The sequence below is a fragment of the Panthera uncia genome (genome assembly GCF_023721935.1).
Source record: "Panthera uncia isolate 11264 chromosome C1 unlocalized genomic scaffold, Puncia_PCG_1.0 HiC_scaffold_4, whole genome shotgun sequence".
Classification (NCBI taxonomy): domain Eukaryota; kingdom Metazoa; phylum Chordata; class Mammalia; order Carnivora; family Felidae; genus Panthera; species Panthera uncia.
This window is the reverse complement of record NW_026057585.1, coordinates 103,886,434-103,907,913: the sequence shown is the minus strand read 5'-3', so window position 1 is coordinate 103,907,913 and position 21,480 is coordinate 103,886,434. Positions and strand designations below refer to the sequence as shown.

Below are 21,480 nucleotides of genomic sequence, written 5' to 3'. Positions count from 1 at the left end.
AGAAAGAGAAAGCAAGCCGAGAGAGTAGGCAAATGCACAGAGAGAAGTAGTGGAAACAGGACCGGCCCACAGCAGGGCTGCTGCCCGCACAGGAGGAAAGGGTCAGCAGGGACCGGACTCTGGAGACACAGCGAAGCAGAGCGGCAGCTGCCTGGGCATCCGGAAGGGAGGGCGTCGGTACTGGGGCAGGCACAGCGGCCGTCTTCCCCAAAGAATAGCCTTCCTTTCATGATCAACTGTTTCCCAAGGGGGCAGGAAGAGTGTGGTCACCCCTGAGCACCGCCAGCAGCTGGACTAGCCTCGTGGAGGAAAAGCGGGGGAGGAATGCCCAGCCCTGACCAACCAGATACCGCCCTCCACATCTTCTTGCAACCCCCATCACGTCAGGGCGACGTGGCAACGGGAAGGCTCCTTCAGCTGGCTGCGCCCCAACCATGGGGAGGAGGCTGAGCGTGTAAGGTTCCTGCTCAAGGTTCAGCCTCTGCCCCCCCTCCGCCCCCCACTCCTAAGAGACTGTGCTGACTGGGTCAACTACTGCCTTGTCTGTTTCCCAACTAGAGGGAAGCCCAGGACACCAATCGCTGGCTCGCCCCAGGGCCTGCACACCGTAGGCCCATCGCCAATGTCTGTGAGATGAACAGTCAGCACAGAATCAGCCGGCCTCACAAGGACGACAGAGCACGTCACATCTAAGCTTTCTACAGGAGTTTTTGTAAATTAGGTTATAGTTACACAGAGGAGACAACATCTACTCCTGAAAACATTTTAAAACTTAATGGTGTGTTCCACGGTATACAGAAAGCAATCTAACTCGCTAACAGCTGGCAAAGGACCCCAACCCACAGCTGAACCCCCAACTCACACAGATGGCATTGATGTCAGACTCGTGGCCAGTGAAAGTTTGCCGGCACATCCCTTCTCGCACATCCCAGAGTTTGGCTGAAGCATCACAAGCACCAGAGACAAACAGTCTGGTGTCAGGAGCGAGAGAGAGGCTCATAACATCCCCAGTGTGTCCAGTGAACGTGGTCGTCTGCTGGCCGGTCTCGATGTCCCACAGAGCACTGCAGCAGGAACACAAAACATGCAGTCACCTCACTTTGTCAGACAAGCAGTCATGTGACAAACTGTCCTTCAAACCACCCCAGGACCACAGTAAACCTCTGTGCTTTTACTGAAGACAAATCTAAATGTCATAATGTGGCTTTGTTTGGAAGGGAAACCAAGCACCCAAACAAAACACAGACGAGAATGTGGCCACAGGCTTTGGAGTAGTTGTTATCTCTACACCAACTCAAACACCAACAAAGGGGGAGCCAGTGACCTGTGCCCCATGTGGGCTTGCAAGGAGCAGCAGGGGCTCCTGGCCAGTGCCCCACACGGGCACAGATCTGCTGCAGCCAGCTCACTGCCCTCCGGGGTGCCACGGGCTAAGACACGGAGACGACACCAGGTCAACAAATGGCTCAGAGCAAGGCGCGGGTCCCACGGCCTTCCTCGGGAGAGTCCCTGAGTTTGGTGTCCCGTGGATGTCTGATGAGCAGCTATGTAAGGGGTACAAAGGTGAGACGTCGACTGTGCTGCGGGTGGAGCGTGGGCCACTTCTGTGTTTCAAGCCCCAGGAAGCAGCAGCACCGAAAGCTGCTTGGTTCTGGCTCAGATGCAAATCCGGTTACACGATTTACACGTTGACTGTGCAGGGGGGGGTTCCTTGCTAGGGCCTGGAGGGACTACAGCAAGGAAGGAATCACGTCCAGGACTCCAGCTTTAAAAAAATATCTTCTAATAAAGAAATTCTTCCGAAAATGGACAGGCTACATTATAAGTCTTTTGTGAACCTATACGATTTATACAAAGAGGACGAGCTGGATAGGGGAGTCGGGACCCGGCATAGGGCATGCCGCCACATCGTGCCACAAAGCCCAGAAAAGCCCCTGACGACGGTTTAAGTCTAAAATGACTCCTATCTGATCATTTAATGTTCTAGAGGTTAAGTGGGCTTCTAACTGTAAGGTAGAAGCTCAAACCGAGGCAGGCTGAGACAGTGCACTTGACATGGGAAGCCCTGCTCCTCCTCAGTTCTGCTCAGAGTCCACAGTGACACGGCGCTCAGAGGGGACCCGATCCCCAAAGGGATGCCAACAGTTGCCCAGATGGAGTGTGGCCAGGGGAAAGAAAAACAGGCATGTCACCTACAGCTGCGATGCCTATGAGTCAGTCCTTCGTTGTTCAAAATTAAACTCTGAACTTTAAAATCTATCAAGAGTACAAGGAATTTGCTCATCGCTCATGAATTTGTGTTTGACACCTCACGGCCACTTCAAATTAATAAAAGATGGCCTGATTAATGCCGAGAGTCTTATTTCCTACACGTCTAAGGTGAGCAGTATGAGCAGTAAGGCAGGGCACACAGGTGCTCACCAGGTGGTGTCCCCAGAGCTGGTGACGATCTGATTGTCATCCAGGAAGCGGCAGCAGGACAGGTAACCTGGAAAACAAACCAGAAGATGGCCCTGATCTGCAAGCCCCCGCCCACAGTTCTAAGGTCCTGTAAATAGAAAACACACTGGCAGAATGAACACACCTGGAAGTTCCACATCTAGGTGTAGACCAATGCTTGCCAGCCGCCCCCCGCCCCGCCCCACATGCAGTAACGAACAAACAAGGTGGCACAGCCCACAGGCCGGGAGGAGCGGATGCCAGCTCAGAGGAGAGGCCGAGAGCCCTCTGCCCCGCGCCCTGGGAGGTGTCTTGCTGTCTCTCTTCCTCTGATCCGTATGTGGGGACAGGGGTTCCCTTTCCGCTCACACATCCACTCATCCCACAAGAACTTATGCTGGTGCCTGGAGGGCAGCCCTGTGGGCACCTGGAACATATCTGTGATCGGAGTGCTGTTTCTCTCCCTCCTGGGGTGTGAGCTCACATCCCAGGAGGGAGAGACAACGTATGTACATGTCAGGGAAGGAATGGGAAAGGGTGGTCTGCGAAGGCCTCCTGAATCCTCCGGGAAGGCACAGCCAGAGCTGGGATCAGGGCGCCAAGCGGGGCGGCGGGGTTTTCTACAGGATGCCAGCTAGAGTACGCAAGTTGGCGTGGAAATGGCTGGATGGCGCCTGAGCGTGTGGGAGGCGAGGCAGAGCTGCGGTGCCGACGCCGGGATGCTGGCAGTGGGGCACACTGAGATCCCCAACCTCCATCAGCTTTTGGTATGAGGAAAGGTAAAACAGAAAACCAGTTTTTCAGTACCTACACACTAGGATTTCTACTTAATTAGCTCTGTGGATCATGGTTTATAGTTCTGTTCTACTGTAAGTGACTCGGAGAATTAGAAGTGCAGGACACCGCCCTCCCCCTGCCCGCCGTAAGGCGTGTGCCCGGGCTGGTGGCCAGGATGGTGCCAGAGCCGCCCCGCCCCCTCCAGCCAGGCGGTCACACAGGTGTGCTCTTACAAGGACAGGGCACCCCTGCCAGTCCATGTGAGGGCCCTGAGCGACGCTGTGAAGATCGGAAAAATAAAAACAAATGCACAAAGAAGAAACCCATGGAACGGTTTTGGTATGGAAAGTATAAGAATACAGGGAAAACGAAGCATTTATCTGAGAGATGTTACCAAAATATTTGGAGAGGACAACTTGTGTAATGCTTATTTATATTTGAGAGAGACCGAGAGACAGAGACAGGGTACGAGTGGGGAGAGGCAGAGAGATGGAGACAGAATCTGAAGCAGGCCCCAGGCTCCAGGCTCGGAGCCTCGCGAGCCGCCGTCGGCAGAGCCCAACGCGGGGCTCGAACTCACGAGCAGTGAGATCATGGCCTGAGCCTAAGTCGGACATTTAACCAACTGAGCCACCCAGGCGCCCCTGGATGACAATTTTTAAATATCAGCTATGTGCCTAGAAAAGGATGTGTAGGGGCACCTGAGTGGCTCAGTCAGTTAAGTGACTGACTCTTGCTTTTGGCTCAGGTAATGATCTCATCACGGTCATGAGATCGAGCCCCAAGTCAGGCTCCGTGTTGAGCACAGAGCCTGCTTGGGATTCTCTTTCTCTCTCCCCCTCTCTCCCTCTCAAAATAAACATTAAAACAAAGACAAGAAAAGAATGTGTGGTCAAGCACTTCTCGAAGGCCATGTCATGTCTGTCCAGAGGGACACTAGGGACCCCACAGGTGATCAATGCCCAGCTAGGAGAGGAGCAGCCTGTGTGGAAAGATCACCTGATAACAAATCCACACTGTGCATGTGACCCTTGGTCCCCAGCTGCTCAGTGCACCCCCAGGTCCCGTCCCTCATACTGCTGAGGCTCTGCCCAAGTTCCTCTCCAAGAACAGCATCTGCTTCCTGGCTACTCTGCCATCGCTCAAGTCAATTCAAATGTCCCTCCCTTCCGAAAGCCAGCCCTGGGCGTGCGACACCGTCCTGTGAGGTGGCCCTCATGCTGCACCATCACAGCCTCAGCCTGTCTGACTTGGGAGCACAAGGAGGTCAGGAGAGAAGAGCCGTGGAGACTCGGCACCAGCAGTGTCCCGTGCAGGGCCAGGCAGGGCACTCCTAGGTCAAAGACCCAAAGCAACATGACCTCCAAGACGGCCTCTGTCCACCTCGTGTATCACACAGGTTGTGGTCCAGCCAGGTGGAACCCATGAGCTCCCCCACCCCACCAAGAACCAGAGACGGCATGCCGCGTCAGCTGGCAAAGTGCTGGGGACTCTTCAGGGCCTCCGATGATCAGCAAGCAGCAGTTATTAGGAGCCAGGAAGGCTGTGGGAAATGATCCCACTTACAAAACAACAGGTGGCACCAGGAAGTCACAGAAGGTCTTAAGACTAAGACCGATGCCGTGAGGAGGAGGGCAGGGTGGTCCTGAGAGGCTGTGGCAGCACAGCCGGGCTCAGAGTGGGGCAGGGGCAGTGCCGGGGATGACGGTCTCCCACGTTCGTTTCCTAACTTTCCGTAGTCTGAGCTTTCAAAACACATACACAAATATTACTTTTAATTAAACAAAGTCAGGGCTTCCTGCTCACAATCTGATAACTCATTTCTGTGGTCCGCTTTGTATTTGTACATCGAGAGGAAGAAACAATAACCAGGTAGATGTTGTTTTTTATGAATGTTTTTTTCCTCCACAAAGAAAAATCGGACCGAGGCTAACAAGCTTCAACAGCACTGTGATGGGGCCCGTCCAGCACAAAGCCCGCATCCCAAGGCCTGTGAGCGTGGAAGGGAAGCCTGCAGGAGGGCCCAGCGAACGGCACTCCGTGAACGCTGACACCAGGACGGTCTCACAGGAGCCATCTGGCTGGGCACAGTCAGGCTTCAGAACGTGGGCTCGCAAATCAGAAACAAGCGACTCAATCCTCACACGGTGGCTAACTGGCACCGCGTTCTCCGATGAGCTGCCGTCCCCCCCTGTGGACTGAGGATGGTGCCAGAGAACTGCCGGGAGACAGAGCCGCCGGTGCACTAAGTCCCGAACGACCAGTGGCAGTTACCATCTTTAAAACTGAAGAATAAATAAATTCCCTGGGAGGGCTGTTTGTGTACACATGTGTGTGTGTGGGGGGGGACGGAGTCACCTCAGGTAGAGATGAATCCCATCGTGTGTGTGTGTGTGTGTGTGTGTGTGTGTGTGTGGTAGAGGGCGGGGGGGCTACCTCGGGCGAACATGGCCCCCACCAGGTGTGGCCGTATGCTACACAGTGGCCGGCCAGTGGTGCTGCTGGCTCTTGAGAGCCTTACAGAGGGGCTGGGAAAACAGACCCCGGGAAAACACACATGGGTGCCAAATCTGGAGGTGCAAAGGCACAAGAGTGTTCCTTTACGCCTCATGGAGACCACGGGTAACAGTGTCAGGACATGCTGGGGGACAGCCCAGTGCAGGGACAAGGGTGCCACACAGTCCAGAGAGAGGAGGCTTGACATGAGACAGTGCAGAGAACAGGTCCCTGGGTCAAGGACCATGGGGGACACCAGGGTGTGCTGTCGGCTGAGGCCTGGAGGACAGAGGCAGGACACGCCGACGGAGTGCGCTGCCTGGCTGGGAATCTGTTGCCAGAGGAGCAGAGACGCCTACTTCTGCATCTGGAGAAGGTGCCGACCCAGAGAGAGCAAAACCGAGACTACCAACGTGCATAGAAAAGTGACTCATGTGGCCCCCGAGACCAGAGGGCCTGGCTAGCTAATTTATCCCAAGAAAATGGCTATAGGCTTGAGGGGTCATTCACCTGCAAGAATGTTCACACTACTGACAAACCGGAAACTGCCCAGACATCCAGCAACAGACACATCAGCACGCACTGAACTCTCTCAACTCTTTAGAATAGTTCTGGGTGAGATTGTAGGTTAAAAACACAAAAGAAGAGGGGCAACTGGGTGGCTCAGCCTCTTAGGCATCCGACTTCGGGTCAGGTCATGATCTCACGGTTCGTGAGTCCAAGCCCCACGTCGGGCTCAGCGCTGACAGCTCGGAGCCTGGAGTGTGCTTTGGATTCTGTGTCTCCCTCTCTCTCTGCCCCTCCCCTGCTCGTGCTCGGTCTCTCTGCCCCTCAAAAATAAACATTTAAGGAAAACACACAAAGGAAGAAGTTCAAGGTACTTCCCCGAATTTCTACAACGAGCACATGGTGGTGGTGTAGCCGAGCCCACCCCTAGAGAGCACTGGGCCCTGCTGGGCACTATGTCAAAGTTGGGAGCTGGAGACACAAAGCCCACCCCAGGCACCCACGCAGCGCCAGCTACGGCTTCCACTCTGGGAGGGACCACATTCCAGCCCGGACCTGGATGAAGAGCCGCCTGCCCCACGCTGAGGGACGCACCGCAGCCAGGCAGCAGAGACAAGAGTGAGAGCACAATGTTCAAGAAGTCTGCTAAGAAGGAAAGAAGGCCTATGAAGTAACTCGAAGCTGTGGAAGTGAGGAAATGCCAAAGAAGGGTTTTGTTAAGAGTCAGGAGGGTTGACGACACCCAACGAGAGGCCAACGTGAAAGGCGAATGCCAGAGCTGGGGATCCGATGAAGACAAAGCAGACTTGAAACTCCTTCAGATGCACCCACAAGGCTGCGTGGCCTCGCCCTCTCGGGTCTTAGGGTTTTCAGTAGAGCCTGCCATTATCCTTCCAGGACAGTCTAAGGTCTGGATCTAGACAATCGATCCAAGGGCTAGATGGGGCGGGTGCGGAATCCAGTGTGGCCAATGGCAGGCCTGGCCACGACCTGTGGCTCTCTCTCTCTCTGCCGGGGCTGCTAAGCAGGCAAGATGGAAAGGAGGTCCAAGGAGCCATCCGGAGGGAAGCTAAGGGGCGGCGCACGCCCACTGTGCGGACAGCACTGTGAGCCCCTGTGCCCAGTAGGCGCCCCAGGTCAGGCGGCCTGACCACCACCCCCCCACCTCCTGCCCGTACGGTCCATGCGATTCGTGAGTGAGCAGTGGGACCTGTGCTTCCCAGACTGTGACAAACACGCAAGAAGCCTAGGGCCCATGTCACATTTAACCTGCCAATGAAAAGGGTACCAAAGAGCAGCCCCATTATGACTCCTTCTGCAGAATTAGGGGGAAACCTCTCCATCCCCCGCCCCCAATATCCAAGTTCACTAGACAATGGGTCTGGTCCGCTGTGCTTTCACACGAACAGAAAATACCCTGCCTCAGACTATATGAACAGATCATCCCTAGAAAACGAAGCTTCAGCTACCACAGCTGGTTTGGCAGGAAGGAAAGGCAGTCGCTGAGCAACCACACCAGGCTGTGCCCAGGACGTCTCTGGCTAAACTCCTGACCCAAATGTTTATGCATGTGTGGCCATCTTGACCAGAACGACCTTGGGAAGGGAAGAGTGTCCACACTGCAATGAGAGGTTTATGAAGGAAGGAACCTCGCAAAGCCGGCGTCGCAGCTTTCCTAGCAGCATGCAGGGACCTGCTCCAAGAACAGTCTGTGACACCAGGCCTGACACTGTCATCAGATGGGAGTCTTTAGGGGAAATCCCTCATTTCTCACGTTATTATTCCCACCAAAACAGCACTTGCAAAGTTATATTCTGCATGTCATACATTTATAACAATGATAATAAGTGCCCCACCTCAATCACTGTGAATTCAGTCCAGTGGCCGTTTCCAAAGGGCGTCTTGACTCTGCAAGAGCGAATACCATCTGAGGTTTCCCGTCTGCGGTACTGGCAAAGGGTTTACAAACCCTGGGTAACTGACTCCAGAGACAGAAACTCGTTTGTTCCGCGTGGGCCGTTATATTTCACGGAAACAACAGCGGCACACAACTGATTCCCAAGAGCCTTACCCCTGAAGGTGAGCGAACTGAGCCCCCTTGGACTCTCAGACATGACGAAGGCAAGACCGACTGGTATGACTGCTGACAACAGCGCTCACGGGTGTGTTTTGTGCAACCGAGTTTCTAAAATTCCACAAGAAAATGTCCCAACCGTGGCTTAGCCAAGAGTTCTCAACCTCACGCCCAGGCCAGAGAAAGGCATCGTAAGTAATAAACACCACACTGATTACACAGACACTCAGGTCAAAGACAAGACAAAGACAGCGAACACTCAAGTGTGTTGAATGCACTAATGGTTCACACCTTTACCCTCTGACTAAAACAAGACTATTTAAAAATGTTTTTAAGCTCATTCATTTAAAAAAGTTTTTTTTCTGTTTGTTTATTTTTGAGAGCAAGAGAGACAGAGCATGAGCAGGGGAGGGGCAGAGAGAGAAAGGGAGACACAGAATCCAAAGCAGGCTCCAGGCTCTGAGCTGTCAGCACAGAGCCCGACTCAGGGCTCGAACTCATGGACTGTGAAATCATGACCTGATCCGAAGCTGGACACTTAAACCAACTGAGCCATCCAAGCGCCCTAAGTTTATTCATTTTTGAGAGACAGACAGAGAGAGAGAGAGAGAGAGAGAGAGAGGCAAAGCGTGAGTAGTGTGGGGCAGAGAGAGAGGGAGGGAGACACAGAATCTAAAGCAGGCTCCAGGCTCTGAGCTGTCAGCACAGAGCCCAATGAGGGGCCAGAATCCACGAACTGTGAGATCATGACCTGAGCCGAAGTCGGATACCTAACCGACTGAGGCACCCAGATGCCCCAAACAAGACTATTTTAAGCTTATCAGATTTTAACTATATTGACTTGAAGCCAAAAATGATATATCATGTCTGAAGAAAGTTACGCATATTCTTAAGCAGCCAAATGCTTTTAAGAAACTACTCAACTCCCAGGAAGTAAAATTTCATGACATATGAAGGAAACAAAAACTTTTAAGTATTTCCTCTAATCCAAATTTTGTTTTTTGTTTCAACAAACATAGTGTTAAAATATCTAAATCCTTAATTATAAATGGAAGTCAATACCCTGAATCTGATTATAAATCAGAGACTGATAAACAGTAAGAATGTATTTTTTTTAAGGTTTATTTATTTTTGAGAGACAGAGAGAGAGAGAGAGAGAGAGAGAGAGAGAGGGAGAGAATATATCCCAAGCAGGCTCCGCACTGTCAGCCCAGAGCCTGACATGGGACTCGAACTCACGAACCAAGAGATCATGACCTGAGCTGAAACCAAGACTCGGACACTTAACTGACTGAGTCCCCCAGGTGCTCCAAGGATATATGTTTTTAAGTGTTGGCAGTTCATCAATGCTATAAACCAAGTGACTTCTGAAGTGTGCTCACTGGACAATCACACGGCTCACGAGGACCACACAGGTGGCCTATGTGGCTTCCAGCCATGGGGCAGCAGTTCTGGCCACAGGAGCAACTCAACTCCCCCACAGAAAACAACGATGAGCTCCGGACAAAAAAGAGACGGGGTGCCTGGTGGGTTCAGTCGGTGGAGCGGGCGGCTCTTGATCTCAGGGTTGTGAGTTCAAGCCCCACACTGGGTGTGGAGATTGCTTAAAAATAAAACCTTTACAACAAACAAACAAACAACTAAAGGCACAGGAAACAGAAGCAGACAGAATGAAGAGGAGCCTACACTTGGAAGAAAAGAAAGGCGCTGATGGAGCCTGTTTCTAAGGCAGGCCCCCAACTATGACACCACGTGGGTGAGATCCGTGTCCAACCTTCTTCAATAGCCAGTGCACAGATCTGTGGGCAACCATAGCAGGAAAGTGAAAGAAGAAAACCTAGAAAGGAGAAAGCCACAGAAGAGGAGCCCTCAATCACGCATCGAAGTGCCCAAGGCTTCTATCTGGACCACACGGGCAAAGAGCAGGCTCCACACGGCCTGGCTGATGGGAAAAGGACAGACGAGGCTCCTGCTGCTGCCTGACAGGACACAAGAGTACAGAGGCCCTACAGCACAGCACTTCACGACGTCCAGGATACAATTCAAAATTACTAGACATACTAATAAATAGGAAAACATCACCCAGACTGAAAAGAGTCCTCAAGACCAACCTCAAAAGGATTAGCTGCTGAAGTGCCAACAAGAATTCTGAAGGCAGTTCTCAGAACTGCGATGAAGGATACCAAATATGTATGTAATAAATAAGAAGAAAATCTCAGTAGAAAAACAACTGTTTTTCTGTTTTTTTAAACAGCAAACAAAAGAACTGTTTTTTTAAAAAGCAAACAAAAATTCTAGAACTAAAAACAGAACATCTCATATACATAGGTTGCTGGGTAGTCAGAATACTAGAGGTGACAAAAGTCACATAAGCCTGAGGACAGGTCTGAAAGGACCAAATCTGATTGCAAAAGGACCAAATCTGATTGCAAAAGGAGGAGACTACAGAATAGAAAATGTACTTGAGGACATGACCTAAAATGTCCCAAATTTAGTAAAAGTCAAAACTTCACAAATTCAAGATGCTGGAGCAAAGTACAAAGAAAAACCACATAGAGGCACGACACAGTCCAACTGCTACAAAACAAAGAAAAGTCTTTAAAGTACTGAAAGAAAAAAACTATCAACCCCAGAAACCAATAGATCCAGCAAACAGACTCTTTAAGATGAAGGAAAACCGGGGCACCTGGCCAGCTCGGTCAGCGGAGTGTGCAATTCTTGACCCTGGGGTTGTGAGTTCAGGCCCATGTTAGGTGTAGAGATTCCTTTAAAAAAATAAAATAAAATCTTAAAAAAAACCAAAACTCTTCAAGAATGAAGGAAGGGGCAACTGGGTGGCTCAGTCGGTTGAGCGTCCAACTCTGGCTCAGGTCATGATCTCGTGGTTTGTGGGTTCAAGCCCCACATCAGGCTCTCTGCTGTCACCACAGAGCCTGCTTGGGATCCTATGTCTCCCTCTCTCTGCCCTTTGCCTGCTTGCGCCCTCCCCCAAATAAATAAATATTAAAAAAAAATTTTCTTTTTCAAATTTTATACTTCCAGATAAATGAAAATGGAGAGTAATCACTGCTAGCAGACCTCCACTAACTGTGAGAAACCTTAAAACAAACGCATCAGGCCAAAGGGAGCCCTTCCTTCCATCCTCGGACAGGAAGAAGGAGCACTCAAGATGGTAAATATTGAGAAAACGTAAAGGACAACTCAAATCTCTTCAAACAGCTAAGAAGGTGTATCGGAAAAAGTAGAACAATGTTTTATGGGGGCACATAGAGGCAAGAGCTATGAAAATGTCATAAAAAACGAGGAAGGGCAGAAAAATGGGCCTTTACGGCTGCAAGGTTCTTGAAGTTTATGTGAACTGATACAATATCATCTCTGAATGGACCTTGAAAAATTATGAATGTACATTGTAATCCCTAGATACACCACTCAAAATTAATGCAAAGAGGAAACTAAAAAAGCCAACAGATAAGCTCAACTAGGATTCTAAGAATTTGGGTTAGTATTCTAACCGAAAAGAAGGCAGGCAAGCAAAGCAGGTGGTGGCATGACAAAGCTAAATCCAACTCTGCCAACACTACATGACACAGAAACGAGCCCCATGCCAGTGAAAAGGCAGACACCTTTAAAATAGATAAAAGCAAGACCCAACTGTAAGCTGTCTATAACGGACTCTATTTATAAAGATGCGGTCGTGCTGGAAGAAGATGGATGGAAAAAAACATATGGAAACAATAAACAGAAATGTGGAGTGACTCTATTCACATCTGATGAAGCAGACTTACAACAAAGAATATTCTGAGAGAAAAAGGGACGTTTCATCACGGTAAGAGGATCAATTCATCAGGAAGACAGGACAACACAAATGCATACATTTCTACTAACGGAGCTCAAGATATATAAAGCAAAAACTGACAGAATTAAAGGGAGAAAGATAAATCCATAATCAGAGACTTTAACATCCTCTCTCAGGGGCACATGGATGGCTCAACTGGTTAAGCAGCCGATTCTTGATTTCCACTCATGGTTCGTGGGTTTGAGTCCCACCTCAGGCTCTGCACTGAAAGTGCAGTGCCTGCTTGGGATTCTTTCTTTCCCTTTCTCGCTCTCTCAAAATAAACAAACATTAAAAAAAAACAAAAACAAAAACAAAAAAAACCTCTCTCAGCAATTTACAGAAATAAAGATATAGAAGATTTGAACAGTATTCTGGCTCAAAAGCCTGGCTCTAATGAACACATTGAGAACGTTGCCCAGCACTTACAGAACAGACTCGATTTCCAAGTGCATGCGGCGCGGTCATTGTGACAGATTATCTGCTCCTTTAAAAACAAGTCCCAATACACTGAAAAGAACTGAAGTGTTGCAGAATATGTTCGCTGAACATAATGGAATTTAATTATAAATCAGTAATAAGTTATCTAAGAAAACTCCGGGTACTTGAAAGTTAAGCAACATACTTTTAAGTAACCCATGAATCAAAGAAATAATCAAAAGGGTTTGAAGATACTTCAAATAGAGCTAAAGCCATGTTTAGAGGGAAATTTATAGGTTCAAGTGCTTAAGTCTGAAAAAGATCTAAGTTTCCACCTTAAGACACTAGAAAAGTAAGACGGAATCACCCCCAACTAGGCAGAGGGCAGGAGACAATGCAGGACAGAAATGGAGAAAATACAGGAGCCTATCTTTGGAAGGACAACCAATACCATCACACTGGTGGCTGCCAGAGGGGAGGTGAGTGGGGAGAAATGGGTGAAATACAGGGGAGCAAGAACACACTTACCATGATGAGCCCTGAGCAATGTGTAGAGTGCTAAGTAATTATATTGTGTGCTCGAAACTGGTACCACTGTATGTTAATTACACTTCAACAAAACAACACAAGAATTCACACGAATTAAAAAAAAAGGAGAATGGACATACTTTTATCTGACTAAAATCAAGTTAACAGAAGGCTTACCTAGAGTCAAAAGCAGTATTATTTACTCCTTTAGTTATGACCATTTCTTTAGTTGCACGTAAAACAGGTGAGCCTAGCAGGGTGTAAGTTTGAGAACTGAGAATATAAGGAAAATATTAGGAAGAGACCAGAAATACTATGCCTTTTGTTACGAATAACAAGTGTCGCAGGTAACCTAAACTTGGCAAAATAATGTACCACCGAACTCTTAACGCTGGCCGTGTTCAGCACTCTATCCCACAAGAGTGCTACTTGGCGTCAAGTGGCTTGGATGACCAGTCCGGACAAGCAGGCGCGGGAACGCACGGTACGTATACACGTGGATAAACGTGCACGTTCAGACTAGGAAACCCCTGTGGAAAGGCACTTAAGATACAAGGTGGCTTAGACGGAGGTAACAGAGTCAACTGTGTTAACATCAACTCAAAAAGGTGGCTGCCAGCTACTCAGGCAGTGACCTGAGTCCCTGCGACCCTTGAAAACAGGATGCCGCAGCAACTTCAATCTAAAGGCTTCTTAATGGTAAAGGCATATCCAAGCCTGTCTTTGATTTCATTTTCAGAGTGTCAGTGGCCATTACTACAAGCAATCTCAATGAATAATTATTGACAAGAGGGGAGAGTCCAAAGCACACATGCAACCGTCTTCTACAACTCGGAGCTTACTGATGACAACAGGTACCTGTATGTCCAGCCAGTTCACGGCTCACACGTACATTCCCTTCACGAGTTTTCAGATTGTAAATGGAGCAAATGTTATCCAGGCCACCGCAGGCCACGTAGTTCCCAGAAGGCGCGTATGCACAGGTCATGACCCATGAGGAGCGCAGAGGGATGGCATGCACCTACACGACAGAACACAGAGATGCAGACACACTCAAGTTCAACAACGCCAACTGTGGACTCCAGGGCTCTATTTCTAGTCTTCAACTCTCATCGCACGGAAGGTGACAGAGCAAAACAATAGCCAAAAGTATTTTGAAAGTAATTTATATGCGTGGCCAGTCAGTAAAGTACTAATTTAACTAGCAATCCAGCCCTGCACACCAATTTAATCTGCAGCCTTAATAAAGTCACAATCTACGGTCAGATGTGCACATAAGTAACAGCCTTAGAGCCTCCTGACTCAAAGTCGACGTTAAAGAAAACATTTCACTGGCACTGGCGTGTCAAAATGGCTATAAATTGATTTGCAAAATGTTTCCGGTGAAGTAACCGAACTACACATTGTATTTAATCCTGCCACAGACCTCCCTGTGCTTCAGATAAATTTGTTAAAAATACTGTAATCGTCTGTGCACGCTTAGGACTCTCCAGTAAAATACGACTGAGTCTGGTCTTTTCATATGCTTGGACCCAGTGACAGTACTTTCTCATCCAGCACAACCTTGGATTAAGTTTTTAAAATAATTTCATTTCTTATACTTCAAAGTATACTGCCTTTCAGGTTATCGCTCATAAAAACTAACAACCAAATGAAAAGCTGAATTTCTACATTTTTAAATAAAACACGAAATTTCCCAGACGAGGCTAAATCTGGAATCCAGGTCTCTCAGAACCATTCAGGAGGCATTTAACCTCCCACCTGCCCTGTAAGGAGATAATAATCTGTGCAGACGAGACTACTAACGTGTGCTAGCCATGTGATCTGCCTTCACGCTAAAAACAGAAAGCACCACGGCCCCCCTCCCTATCCTGTTAGAGGTTTTACACAAGTGAACCAGAGTTCAAAAGGCCGCCTCCCCCGGGGTCAGCTTCTCAGGGAGGGGACCCCACACAGCCCTTACCTTATTTGTGGTGTAGCTGTCCCAGATGATCAGTTTGCCATCCTGTGAGGCGCTGACTAGAAGCCTAGAGGGAGAGGACAAGAGCAAACTGATGGGCACCACAGACATCATCACGCAAAGGCAACAGTACAAACTAAATCTGTGACTCAACACACACTTCAGTGTCACATTTGCTTGGGACAAAGCATACTGATGTATGAGAAAACACAAAAGGTCCGATTGTTAACTCAACTTTGAAAGCATGGAAGAAGATACTCCCACAGATAACAGTGCAGATTCAAGAGCACTCGCTTTCAAATGCAAACTAGATCACTCAAGTCCCTCTCTGCTGAGATATGACAGGCTGAGTTCTACCTGCTTAGGTTTGGTTTCTGTTCATCAGATTTGAGACACACAAATCTTCCCTTTTCTTTTTTAAAGTTCATTTATTTTGAGAGAGAGACAGACAGTGAGCAGGGAGGGACGGAGAGAGGAGGGAGGGAGAGAGAGGGGGAGACAGAAAGAGAGAGAGAGAGAATCCCAATGCGGCCCGAACTCATGAACCATGAGATCGTGACCTGAGCCGAAACCAAGAGTGGACGCTTAACCGACTGAGCCATCCAGGAGCCCTGAGACATACAGATCGTTCAAAAACCAAAGATGGCAGAAAATACTTAATACACAAATATACTTCCATTTAGACACGTAGAAAGCTTAGATATAAAAGAATATAAGCTTTTAGCTATTCCAAATTTATGAGACAAACAAATCATGGAGATTTCCTCGGCTGAGCTAAATCTAGTCTCCAGGTCTCCTGGAAACATTAAGGAGGCACTTAACCTCCCACCTGCTTTTAAAAGAGATGACTAACTATAGCGGAACCGTGCCTCGTCCAGCAGAAGAGACTAGTAACTGTCATGAATTTTCTTCAAGACTATTTTCTTGCTTTGGATAACTGCTAAGTTTGGGATCTTGTGCTGAAAGGTGCACTGTCTATATCTGCAGCATTAAGCCAGGATACCGCAGAAGGAAAGCATGAGTAATTCTGGGAACCACAGCTATTCGTAAGATACCCTAAGAACTCTGTCCTACAAAATGTGCTGTTTTCAAGGAATGGCAAGGAAGCTCTAGAGATATGCTGCAGTATGGTATGTGATGACAGATTTTTTTTCTTTCCTGTTTTTTAAGTAGGGCATCCCGGCACTGCCCCCAGGGGTGAGCTCAGGTGCTGCGCAGGCGCCCAGGGTTTCCCACCTCCCCCAAGGACACGTGTGCAGGGCCAGTCTTCCGCGGGCCCCTATCGGAGGAGAGGACAGTGGCAGGGCCAGACCTCAAGGAGAAGGACCGCATCTCTGGACTCCCCATGGACCCAACAGCCCCAACTGAGGCTGACAGGTGACCCCCCAAGGGTCTTTAAATCTCTGCCGGGACACACTAGGTATGTGAAAACGGGAGGATGGCTTAGGTGTGGAGGGGGCCACATGGCCACCACCCCAACAGATTTTTAATTTGAAAGATTCTAATCAAACACGGGTTAAGCATATTTGGCTTAATGAACTGAACAAAACCTGGAGGTAAAATTTACTCAAGACACTCTCACAACTGTGACACTGTGACACTTTCCATCAAACTCTAGGTTCTGAAGCACAAACTTCCTTCACAAGAAGTCAACAATGAGTCTGGCAAGGAACACAAACATTTTCAGTGGTGCGCTGCAAAACGTATCACAGAACCAAACCAAGTGCACGTCCAGTCCTATCAGTTTTCAGATGCAGTTTCTTAAAGCAAAGTCCTGCACCTGGTTCAGTGACAAACACGTGAGGCACTTAAAGCTATTTCCTTCCAGGTAACGAATAGCGCTCACCGTGCGGCTCAATCTCTGGCTTTGAACCGACCACCCAGGCCAAGGCAAAGGAGCGCGTCCTCTGGGAGGGTCACCTCTAGAAAGCTCTCCTGGTCAGACAGCTTAATATTTGCTGACTCGCCCAGGGGTTAGAGAAACGTTAAGCTGTCCGATGATCCTCTAGAAGGTGAGTAAAGGCACCTCTTAATCCGAGACAGGACAACCGCCGGAGAACTGGGGTGATTCTGCCCCTGAGCTGTCAGCTGTGCACAAGTCGGTTCCCATGAGGCACTGTCCACCCAGAACGCACAGGCGAGAGCCGGCGAGGAAGTGAGAGCTCCGGGAAGCCGAAAACAGAGGTCACACAGAGGCCCACATCCTAACGCGTCCGGCCCTTCATTTCCTTGGAGGAGGGAGGGCTCTCAAGCCTGGCTGGGCTAGTTGTGTCTCGCTCTCAATTACAACAAGACTCCAGCAGATTTTAGCAGGGGGAGAAAAAGTTTGACGTTAACTTATGTAACTGAAAGAGACTCGCCAATGTAGAAAGTAGACTTTAGCCACAAACGAATACGTGTGTTGATAAACACAAAGGTAGACAGAATATACACTGACACAGGCAGACACACAAACCTCTTATCGTGGGGTCTCCTGTGGTTCTGAAAAACAAACTGCCACTCAGTGCAACATTTGAGAGCATCTACAAATTACACAAACGTGGTAAGATAACTGGTATTCATGAATTAGAGCCCTGAGTTATGGAAAAATCTTGTGCAATAACCTTTATTTATTATGAAGGAGGCAGGAAATATAAAGACAATGTAAGCAAGATGCACATCCAAAATTTTAAAAACTACTTTGGACTTTAAAAAGGCAAAACTTTACCTACCCAGAAAACACGGCTATCTAGAACAAGTAATCTCTGAAAGGCTCTGAAGAGCATAGATCCTCCTTAATATCATGTTTTGTTTTCGGGGCGCCTGGGTGGCTCAGTCGGTTAAGCATCTGACTTCGGCTCGGGTCATGATCTCGTGGTCTCTGAGTTCGAGCCCCGCGTCGGGCTCTGTGCTGACAGCTCGGAGGCTGGAGCTGCTTCAGATTCTGTGTCTCCCTCTCTCTCTGCCCCTCCCCCACTTGCACCCTGTCTCTGTCTCTCAAAAATGAATAAACGTTAAAAAAATTTTTTTTTTAAATATGTTTTGTTTTCTACCGTCTGTGATTCCAAAATAAGGCCCCCATAGAAGGGCACTGCGGACAGAGCCGTGCAGTTTCACGAGCAGTCATAAAACAAGTACGTGTGTCCACCACGCCCTCCACGAAACAGAACAAGACTTGCACAGCAGCCTCCCACAGGGTCTTCCACGTCACCCTTCTTTAAGGGGTGCCCAGGACCCTGAATTCGGTGCTGCTCATTCATGCCTTTGCTTTTCTTCCTGCTGACTCTGAGGCTTTCAAAACACCATCTGTGCTCTGAACTTGACGGCACATGCCTTGCTTGCACACAACTATCAGGAAGCTAGATGGTCTGGTGTCCGCCTGCCCTCCTGCCTCACCCTCAGCCCCGATCCTCATTTCCACTGCTCTGGCCACACAGCTGCCTGCAGGTCAACTTCCCCTGGTCACCCTGACGTAGGAGGAACACGTCCTCTCTACCACTCCCCACACTAGAGCCTGACTGCTGCAGGAGAGCAACTGCTTAGGGAACTTGGCTACTGGGCACCAAGTACCAGGTTCCTGAGTACCGGGCTCCAGCTGCTGGATCCCTGAGTACTGGGCTCTGAGTACCAGGCTTCAAGTACTGGATTCCTGAGTACCAGGTTCCAAGCACAACCCGGCTGCAGGACTGTCTATCAAACGTCCTGTCTAATCAGGACACTGATGTTGCTACAGATGGAGGAGAAGCCCTGGAGGTAATATACCATTTGGTTACTGTCTACTTTTGATAACAAATTCCAAGGTAGATTGATTAGCAAGGGTATTTTTCTTTTCTCCTTTCTTATTCTCTCTGATTACTGCCATCATTAAAATGATTGAAGTTAGCTCTCATTTGCATCTGAAATTGTACAGAACATTGTATAGAACAAACTAAAGATAGATTCTTTTGTTCTGTAGCTGTTTACACTCTGAAGCAGACAATTTCATGAACAAAGAGAAAATCAAGCAATTCCTCTCTGACAAACACACAAAAAAATGCTACTCAAAGAAACGCATTTGAAGACTCATGTATTAGGTATCTGAAACAGTATGCTATAGTCACACAGCACTTTATTTATTTGGGTGGAATAAGTAGAAGAGACAAACTTTCTAGCAGCCTCTAAAAGAAAAAGAAAAGAGGGCGGAATAGGTTTCACCTAAGTGATGCTGCAGGTTAAGGGAAGTGGGTGTAGAGAATGACGGGGGAGAAGGACCCAGAACACGATGGAGATGAACCACTGAGAGGAAGAAGTCGTCTGAATAAGGGCAGAATTTAAAGCTAACACAGTGAGTCCTGTGCAGGCAGTTTTCTCGCTGGGACGGTGGATAAAAGGAAGGTGGGCAGACGGGCCAGAGGAATGGACAACGGCAGTAGCTAAGTCGTGCGTCGCCACGTCTGCTGGGGCTCCGAGAAAACCAACAGCAAACCCACGCGTGGCACTCGGGATGCTGGGGTCACTGCTGTAAGGTTCCACACACTTAATCTTCCCTACAATGTAGGGTAGGTTTACGATCCCTGAGCCCGGACACTGAAACCTAAGAGGGTATGGGCCAAGGAGTCGTGAGGCACGGCTGGAAAGACAAGGCGCCATGAGAGGTTGTATAACCTCCCCAAGTCACACAGGCACCGCACAGTGGAGCCGGGAGAGCAAGGGGGTGCGGCGAGGTCAGAATCGGAGCTCATGTCAACACGACGAGGGTCGTGATGAAATGTGAGTGGAAATACGGACAGGGAATGTGCACTGTGATGCTATACCTGGCCTGCCCAGATAGCCAACAACCTCATGGTTTCTTTACAAATGACAGCAAATGACTTTAGGTTTATCTTCCTTCAGAAAAACAGAACAATCCTTGAGAGTACCAAGCACTATGTTCTGCTCATGCCCCCACACACCTGGAATCCGTGCCCCAATGCATGGCATAGATTTTGGCCAAGTGCCCCCTCAGCGTTCTCCTGGTGCGCATCTGGATTCTTCCCACCGGGTCGATGTTGTTTGTGATCTTAAAAATAAAAGTTACCGCAAATTAAAAGTCTGTGATGGAATGACCTCCCCTGGGGCCTCCTCTCCTCCTCTCCCACCCTGCTTGGCAGCCCCAGCTGCCTCGGGCTGGCTGTGCCGTTCACCCAAGGCGCTGTGCCCACCCATCTCCCGCCGGTCACCCGGCTGGCTCTCCCTGTGACTCCTCCTGCTTACCGTGGTACCTACCTGCCTTTCGTGGTCTGTGGGAAGTCCACTGCTCTACCTGCTTTTCAGGAGCTCCGCCCCCCCAGAGCGCATACGCGGCGCCCGTCCACGGGTGCGCGGCCCGCCCGAGTCTCCCCCACTTCCTCCAACTGCTTGTCCGGGCGCAGCTCCTCCCGCCCTCCTTCCACATTAGTCTCAGCCTCCATCACAACCGAACACAGGCCCGCGGCTCACACACCGTCCGCAGCGACCAGGCCGTGCACCGATGAGGACTACGCTGCTGCTTGCGGCACAGAGCCAGACGTGAACGCCCGCGGGTTCACCGTGACACGTAAAAACGGACAGTAACGATTCGGAGCCGACAGACAGACTGAGTATTACTGCAATAATGGGGCCCTTTTAAAAAAGATTCTATTTTTAAGTAATCTCTGCTTAAATATCTAACGTGGGGCTCACGCTCACGACTCCGAGACTAAGAGCTGTGTGCTCTACCGACTGAGCCGGCCAGGCACCCCGACTGTGGGCTTCAAAAATGCACAGTCCCAAGTATATCTGAGAATTCAAATTCAGGAATTCTATGAAGGGCAGTTTTTTCTAACTTACTGTTTAACTCCAATTACAGCACGTCCCCAAAGGCACTGGGACAACGTAGCACACTTAGCCATCCTCAGTACAAGTACGGACATAATTTTCGTTCACGTTTGTTTAATTCTTTGGACTTTTCGTGAGGTGCAATTCACCGTTTTAAAGTGAACAAGCCCGCAGTGTTCAGCACGTTCACACCGCTGTGCAAGCACCGCGCTGTCTCGAGTCCCAGGACGCCCTCGCCCCCCGAGGAAACACCACGGTCCCCCCGGCCCGCCCGAACTCCCGGCAGCCCCCAACCTGCACCACCTCCGGGGGTCTGCCTGTTCTGGGCAGCCCCGCACCGTGTGCCCTTGCGTGTACGTGCGGGCTTTCACAGGGCATCCTGTTTGAGGTTCATCCCTGCCACTAAATACACCCCTAGTGCCTTCCTGGTCACGGCTCAGTAATATTCTGCTGTGTGAAGGGACTGCACTGTGCTGACGCGGTCATCCGTTCACAGAAACCGTGGCTGTCTCCACCTTCTGGAAACCGTGAACAGGGCAGCTGAGAACACACACGTGCTATACCTGTCTGAGCACCAGGTTTTGATTCCTTCGGGTGTGTATCTAGGAGCAGACCCGCTGGCTCGTAATTGGTGTGCAACTTTCTGGGGAT

At 49.4% G+C, this 21,480-nt stretch overlaps 1 protein-coding gene across 2 annotated transcripts in view; it reads right to left on the bottom strand.

Annotated features, from left to right (window-relative positions):
- Positions 1–21,480, bottom strand: part of GNB1 (G protein subunit beta 1) — an 88,190-nt gene that overhangs the window by 4,426 nt on the left and 62,284 nt on the right. For both annotated transcript variants that reach the window (XM_049618274.1, XM_049618275.1), the window contains 5 exons: positions 19,947–20,053; positions 15,040–15,103; positions 13,935–14,097; positions 2,422–2,488; positions 863–1,064 (listed from right to left, as the gene is read on the bottom strand). In XM_049618274.1, coding sequence (XP_049474231.1) covers positions 863–1,064; positions 2,422–2,488; positions 13,935–14,097; positions 15,040–15,103; positions 19,947–20,053 — 603 coding nt within the window. The remainder of the gene's footprint in view (positions 1–862; positions 1,065–2,421; positions 2,489–13,934; positions 14,098–15,039; positions 15,104–19,946; positions 20,054–21,480) is intronic.